The sequence below is a fragment of the Balearica regulorum genome, chromosome 10 (assembly GCF_011004875.1).
Source record: "Balearica regulorum gibbericeps isolate bBalReg1 chromosome 10, bBalReg1.pri, whole genome shotgun sequence".
Taxonomy (NCBI): domain Eukaryota; kingdom Metazoa; phylum Chordata; class Aves; order Gruiformes; family Gruidae; genus Balearica; species Balearica regulorum.
In genome coordinates, this window is record NC_046193.1 from 11,037,985 (window position 1) to 11,045,348 (window position 7,364).

Consider the following 7,364-nt stretch of genomic DNA (forward strand, 5'->3'; position numbering starts at 1 on the left):
TGCCCTGCAGGAGGAAGAGATCCGCGCCTTCGTCAGGCAGGAGATGAACCAGCACTGTGGTGAGCATCCCCCACTGCAGTGCCCTGGGGCCGGGGGTCTGGCCCCTGCTGCCCCTGACCCCCCACCCCATCTCTCCTGCAGCCTGCGGCGGCCACTTCCCCCGGCGCCTGGATTCACGTGAGCACTCAGGTTGCAGCTCTCCCTTCCTACCTCCCTGCCCCTGCCCCGCGCGTGTAGTACTGAAGGGGTCTGCCAGTTTGGGGGGGCTGGAGGCAGCTGGGACCCCCTGGGACCCCCTCGGTCAGGGTCAGCATCAGCATGGGACTGTGCACGGGGAGGAGGGATGGTGCATGGCAGAAGTGATGGTGCAGCAGGGATCCCCAGGGGCAGCTGGCTTGGGATGGTGCCAACTGGGTCCAGGCGCTGCCAGGGTCTGCCCGGTCGAGAATGGACCACGGGGACTGCGCCCCATCCATGCTTGGGTGCCGGACCCAGGACAGGCGGGCTTGCTGGGGCCAGGACTGCTGGAGGGGAGGGTGGGCTGGAGGAGTGGGATGGAGGGACAGGGGCAAGGGGTGGGCTGGGATGAGGTGGGTGCTTTCTCTCCAAGGAGGCTGGGGGGCTCAGGCCAGGAGCAGCCTCCACTCTGTCCAGGGAGGAGCAAGAAGCATCCGCCAGGAGAGGGAGCACGACCAAACAGGTGATGGAGAGCCTGGAGGACCCACAAGATGTGGCCCCGTGGGCATATGTGCCTCCCCGTGCCCATCATCATCCCCATCCCCATCCCGCTAGGCTCCCAGCGGGTCCTGTCTCACTGGGGAGCAGCTCTCCTGCCTGTCCCTCTTCTGGGAGCCCCCGGCAGCCCTGGTCTGCGGTGCAGAGAGAGGATGGGGTGTCCCCAGGTCCCTCATCCCTGGTCCTGTACCCTGGCAGGCTGAAGCAGTGCCGGGGCAGTGCTGGGCTGTTCCACATCTGCAAGGGGTGGTTTTCCCCTGGGAGGCAGGGGGACGTGCCCCAGGCCCTCTTGCCCCCTTCCTGATGCCTGCTCCATGTCCTTCCCCCTTGCAGGGCCGTTCCACACCCAGCCGTTCCCTGCTGACAGCACTCATGCAGTCCCTGTGCTCAAGTTGTCACATGCTGAGGAAGAGGAGGGTGAGTATCCCTGTGCTTTTAGTTGCCATCCCCCTTTTCCCCTGCTCCATTGTGTCATGTCCCTGCCCTCCGCTCGCAGGCACTGAGAGATAATCCATTGGTGGCCGTGCTGCCCGTCCCAGGAGGCTTTAATTGAAGAGTGGGGAGAGGAGAGGGCAGCAAGGAGTGTGTGTGCGTGCGTGTGCGTGCATGTGTGTGCATGCGTGTGTGTGCAGAGCCAGGGCTGTGGCTGAGGGGAGCAGGACAGAGGGGATGGAGGGGATAGTGAGGGCTGCTCATGCTCAGCGCTGTCTCCCAGGGCATGACAGGCAGGTCATGCTTGACACTGATGACCTCGAGTACGATAGCGTGTACGGGGAGGAGGAGGACTACAATGAGGTCCCAGAGATGGACAGCTCGGAGCAGCCCACGATAGAGGGTGAGCTTCCTTGCACCTGCCTGGTACCGAGTGTGGAGCCACTGGGGGTGACTGGGGGGCTGCCTGGACTTTGCTGGGATGATGACTCCACATCCTGCCTGGCAGCAGGTCCCCGCGCCCTCTGGCTGGGGGGATTTGGGATTTGCAGCCCTCTTGCTGGCACCCAGGCGGGGTGCAGGTTCCCAATCACTGTGCCACACATGCCTTGCAGACCTCACTCTCTATCCTCCTCACCAAAGCCATCACCGGCAGCAATGGGTGGTTTGCTGGGCTGGTGGGACCTGCTGCCTCTGGCAGGTTTCCTGTGCTCCTGGTCATGAGCTGCAGGAGGGAATCTCAAAGCCCCCAGGAGAGCAGGGAAGCCTCAGCAGCAGCAGCAGCATGCGGGGGGGTCTCTCCAGTACCCTTCCAAGGGATGCTGTGGCCATCATGTGCTCATGCCACCGCCCTCTCAGCTCCATCTCTAGCCTTTGCTGGGAGCTGCCCCTGGGAGAGAGCTCTCAGCCCTCACTCCCAGCACTTGGGCAGGGCACAGAGATGTCCTCTCCAGCCAAACCCTGCCTGCGCTCAGCCGGGAGCCATCCCCTGCCTTCCCCTTCTGAGGTTTCTCCTCCTCTGCCAAGTGGGTCCGGCTGCCTCCACTGCTGGTGTGCTGCTGGCTCCTGCCTGCCCTCACCATCGCCATTTGCCCCCTGCAGCTGAGCCCTGCAGCCTGCCGCTGGACGAGGGGGACTGCCAGCACTACACGCTGCGGTGGTACTACAACCAAAGAGCCTCCGAGTGCCGGCCCTTCGTCTACAGCGGCTGCCGGGGCAACCTCAACCGCTTCGACAGCAAGGAGGAGTGTGAGTTGCACTGCGGGCAGCACCCAGGGGCAGGTAGGCATGGCATGGCATGGCCACTGGCACCGGCAGGTCCGGCAGCATCCCTACCTGGTGCAGAGCCGGGGGGGACGATGGTAATCCCCCGCCTTGGCTCTGACACTGCCTCGCTTCTCTCTGCAGATGCCCGTGGCATCGCTGGCGGTGAGGCGAGAGGGCAGCCGAAGGTGTAGGCACGGGCAGTGTCTCGGCAGGCAGGGCCGCCCGGTAGCGGGGCCTGGCTGCTGCTCTGGCCGGGGCTGAGCTGCCCGCGGTGGTGGGGGCCGCATGCCCACCAGCCCCCGGCAGGAACCTGGTGCTATTTCTAACGTGTATTTTTGCTGCTTATGGGTTTTTCCTTTCATATCAGTTTTATTGCACGTTAAGGTGAAATCTATATCAAATGGGAAACCACACCCCCTCCAAGGCTCTTAGCCCCCTTTCCCACCTCAAGGTTTCCTGGGCTGTATCCAGTTTGATTTTTAACTTATTTGCTTTGCCCCATGCCCCCTCTCTGGCAGCCCAGGAGCGGAGCTGGGACTTGGCATGGTAGGGCTCCCCTTTCCTCATCTAACACTGTCGTCCCCTTCCCTGTCCCCCTACGGACCCCCAACATCCCCCACGCTCCCCACTCTCTGCCGGTGGAGGCTGCCCGCATCCCTGGGCCAGGCAGTGCCTCCGTGCACAGCATCCCTCACCCCTGACCCTGGAACCAGCTCCATCTGAATAAATTTCACCTTAACCTCAACTGGGGCCCAGTTCCCCTTTTGTGGCTGTGATGGTTTGGCAAAGACCTGTGGGGAGACCAGAGGCTTTCTCTGTGCGCTACCCTCCAGCTTGCACGCCTGCCAGCAGCACATCTGTCTTTAAACCAGGGGGCTGGCCTGCACCCCCAAGCCCGTTGGGGAAACCCTGAGGATGGTGCTATGTTAGAGGAGGTTCCTGCTCGCCTATGCTCACTCTCAAAGGCTTCATGAAAGCAACGTTGGCTCCCGGGGGTCCACAGCCCCTGCTTCCCCCCAGCCCCAGGGCTGAGTGGGGACGTGCCCCCCACCGCCTCAGGGCCCAGGGGGCTGCGGGCTGCTGGGTGGGCTTTGTGGCACCCATACGTACCACTGCTCTCTGTGTATATCTGTATACAGCGAATGTATATGTGTACCAATGCAGGGGGAGGGGGGGGGCGGCCCGTGATATTAAAGCTGCATTCACGGGAAGATGCCATGCTTCTTGGTGCGCCGCTGGAGATGCCCGTGGAGTTTGGGGCCAGCTCTTGAGCCAAGCGTGCCCCCTGCCCGCCCCAGCTGGGATGCCCTTCCCAGCTGCTCACTGCTGGCAGTGCCAGCTGGGGGTCCTCACCCCCCCGGTGCCCCATCCCCGCGCCCAGCACGTGCCCAGCTGAAGCAAGCCAGGCCGTGACCCCCTGGCCGGGCAGTGACGTGTTGGCATGTGGGGCTGCGGTGTTGCGTGATGTGCTGGATGAATCAGTGCCACCGGCTAATTTTGGCTGCTGGGGGTGAGTTCCTGGCCATGCCCGGGAGGAGGAACAGAGCTGGCATTATTTCCTCTCCCTGCTGATGGCAGGGAGGCTGGCATGACACGGGTCACCCTGCGGCTATGGGGGGTGGGCAAGACCCCCAGCGGTCTGAGCTGCAGCCCCGGGCACCCAGGCTCCTCACCCTGCTCTGAGGGCACCCACCAACTCATCTCATGCAGGTGCCTGCCTGGCCTCAGAGCCCCTGGGTGCTCCCACAGCCGCTAAGGGGGGAACTTTGGGGCAAACCCCTTCTGTGCGGGGCTCACCCCACAACACCACCTACAGGCTGCTACCCACCGTGGGCAACTGGCAGAGGGCTGGACCAGGCTGGGCTGGTGCAGGTGGCCTGCAAACCAGTGGCATCCCAGTTGGACTGGTGTAAGTGGGCTGCAAACCAGTGGTGTCCTGGTTGAACTGGCACAGCTGGGTGCAAACCAGTGGCCCAAGGAGCGCTCCAGGGTTGGCACAGCAGAGAGGTGACGTGTCTCCAGGTACGTCCCCCAGCTGACCAGGGCCAGGGAGCCCGTCAGGATGGCAGCACCAAACCAGCACCTGGAGATGTCTGGGAGCCTCGTGGCACAACGCCCGGGGGCTGGCGCTCGCCGCCAGTGCCACAGATGCCTGCCAGCAGCAGTATGCATGTGTGTTTTCTCCCTTCCTTAAGTGATTAACCAAGGTTGGCAGGAGCAGGAAGGCTCAATTAGATGGAGAAAAACCATCTCACAAGTCAGATGTGAAATAATTATGCCTGAGCCATCCCAGGTTCCCGGAATCCCCTCCAAATGCAGCTGATGGAGCTGTGAGAGGTCAAATGCCCACCCACGGCCCGGGATGATTTCATCTGCTATTAGGCAAAATGTATTAATAACATTCTCCCCCCCCCCCCGCATGTCACTGTCACCCCCTCTGCGGGTTGGGGGTGGAGCTGGGGGCAGGATAAGAGCCAGGGCTTGGCTGGGAGCAGGGCAAACCCCCAGCTTGTGGTCCCTGCACCCTGGGAGCATTGCCTGAACATCAGGTGGACGAGGACCTGCTGGAAATGGTGAGGCTGCGCCCTTCAGTGGTGCTTTCCAGGGGGCTTTTAGCTGGGAAATGGGTTGCAGGGAGGGGTGGATGCTTTTCATATCCCACTTCCCAGCGAGTTAAATCACCTCCAGCTGCCTGCTCTGGTACTTTCCAAAGGGTTTCACCCCGGAGATGGGTTGCAGAAGCTTGGATGCCTTTCATTACCCTTCTAGCTGGGCAAACCCCACTGGGTGACTGATTTGAGGGAGAGGCAGCCATACAGCAGGATCTGTATGGCAGTGCCCCCGCACCCGCTCTGACCCCCACCCCACAGCAGAGCACCCTGACCCCCACAGCACAGCACCCTGCATCCCCTGGGGCCCTCCCTGGGACCAGGATGGGGGACAGGGCGAAGGAAGATGCTGAGGCTTGGCACAGTTCAGTGCCTGTGGCTGGACTCGTGTCCTCGTCACCCCACTGCCACCAACCTGCTGTGTATTTTAGGCCAAGTGGTTCGCATCCCTCCTGGCAGAGTGACTTTTTCCCTGAGAGCCCAGCAGCCCCAAGGGGGACGGCATCCGCTGGGGAAGGCGTGGGAGGAGGAAAGCCCCACAGCCTGCCTGGCTACGAAACACCAGACACGAAACGCTTCCCTGGCCAAAGGGCAGGTCTGGGCTGGGGAGCAGGCAAGGTCCCCAGGCAGCCACCCCCCCAGGCAGGAATGTCCCTTTGGGTGGCAGAGGGCTGGTGGGTGTGAAATGGAGGGGACAGTCAGTGTCTGGCCAGGGGCTGCAGGAGATGATGGGAACACCCAGCTGATTTGCTTCCCACATCCCCTTCAGCCTCCCCAAAACTCCCCCACATGCAAAGAGGTTAAAATCAGGATGGAAAAATGAAAGCTCCCCAAAGGGAAGATGCCCCCCCACTGCCAGGCATGGCCAGCTGGTGCAGGGAGTGGGGGGGCTCTGCATGTGGCACCCCAGTGGGGACACATCCTGCTTGGGGGGCCACAGGACCATGGCAGCATGATGGCGGGTGATGCTCAGCACTGGCCACGTGCTCCCCACAGGTGCTCCTGGCCACACTGCACTGCAGGACGCTGCTCACCTTCCTGGTGGTCCTCAGAGTGCCAGCAAGAGCCTGGAAGGGGCTGAGCCACGAGAAGCTCCCTCCAGCCCCCCAAGCCAGGGACGGAGGCAAGCTGATGAGGCAGGAAACCACTGACGCTAACGAGATGCTGCCAGGTCTCCCCAAAGTGAGGAGGGACAACCATGGCTCTGGGGAAGGGTCTCATCTGGACAAAGCCAGCCCACCGCTGCTAGAGGGGTCAGCAAGAAAAGCATTGCCCTGGCCAATGAGCCTGGCCACCAAGAGACCTGCTCCTGGGAAGAAGGTGAGAAAGGTGTCCCTGTCACTTGATGTCCCCACCCATGTACTGAAAATCCTGCTCGACCTGGCCAGAGAGGAGCTGCAGGCCAAGGCGGCTGCCAATGCGGAGCTGATGGCCCGCCTCGGGCGCAGGAAATAAACTTTCCTGGCTGGGGCATGGCTCCTCGACCGGGGCCGAAGAGGGCGATGGGGCTGCCGGAGAGCACGGGCAGAAGGGAGCGTGGGGTGGTGTGCCCACCGGGGACTGCGAACACGGCCCCTCACCCCGGTGCCCACGGCACAAGCAGCAGCCGTGGAAGGATTCAGTTTAATAACCTGCACGCCCACACCACTGGAGAAGATACAGCCGGGTCCCAGCCCCAGGCACTGAGGGGATTTCTGTGCCCTGCTCCACTCCCCGCTCCCCATCCACTGGGATGTCTCCAAAGTGCAGATGCATCCAGCCAGGCAGGTTTTCCCATGTACCACCTCTCTCCAGGTGATTGTGATGCACAAAAATCCACCCTGAAGCTCAGCCGAGCCTCGAAGCCAGCAGCAGCGAGTGTGCATAATAAAAGGTGGTATCAAATGCGACTTGTAGTTTATACCAGTCCTGCACCCCCCATGCCTCCATTTTGTATTCCCTCTCCTCAGAGCTGCAGCGGGGGCACATCCCAGGCCAGGGCCAGCACCAGAGCTCATTAAACCCCAAACGAGGGGTGTCAGCCGACAGCAGGGCTGGCCCCTGGCCCAGGGTACCCGCAGCAGCTCTGGGCCAACGGGAACATTGCGTTGCGCTGCCAGAGCCGCCGTCTCCAGCAAGGCTGGGAGATAAGAGCGGCGTGGAGCAGAGTGCGGCCGCCCCGTGCAAAGTACAGGGCGGCGCAAGCGAGGCAGAGGCTGGGGGACGCCCGCTGGAGGGCCCGCTGGAGCTGGTGGGGGACACGGCCATGCTCTTTGAGGAGTACCTGCTGCAGGGTGAGTGCAGCCCCCTTTGCCTTGGAGCGGGTGCTGGCTTTGGGAAGGG

At 62.6% G+C, this 7,364-nt stretch overlaps 1 protein-coding gene across 1 annotated transcript in view; it reads left to right on the forward strand.

Moving 5' to 3' along the window:
• COL7A1 (collagen type VII alpha 1 chain) overlaps positions 1–3,644 on the forward strand; it is a 35,458-nt gene extending 31,814 nt beyond the window's left edge. The window contains exons 115-121 of the mRNA XM_075762603.1: positions 11–59; positions 142–189; positions 611–700; positions 1,069–1,152; positions 1,451–1,570; positions 2,269–2,448; positions 2,575–3,644. Coding sequence (XP_075618718.1) covers positions 11–59; positions 142–189; positions 611–700; positions 1,069–1,152; positions 1,451–1,570; positions 2,269–2,448; positions 2,575–2,624 — 621 coding nt within the window. The 3' untranslated portion in view covers positions 2,625–3,644. The remainder of the gene's footprint in view (positions 1–10; positions 60–141; positions 190–610; positions 701–1,068; positions 1,153–1,450; positions 1,571–2,268; positions 2,449–2,574) is intronic.
• The last annotated feature ends 3,720 nt before the right edge of the window (positions 3,645–7,364 follow it).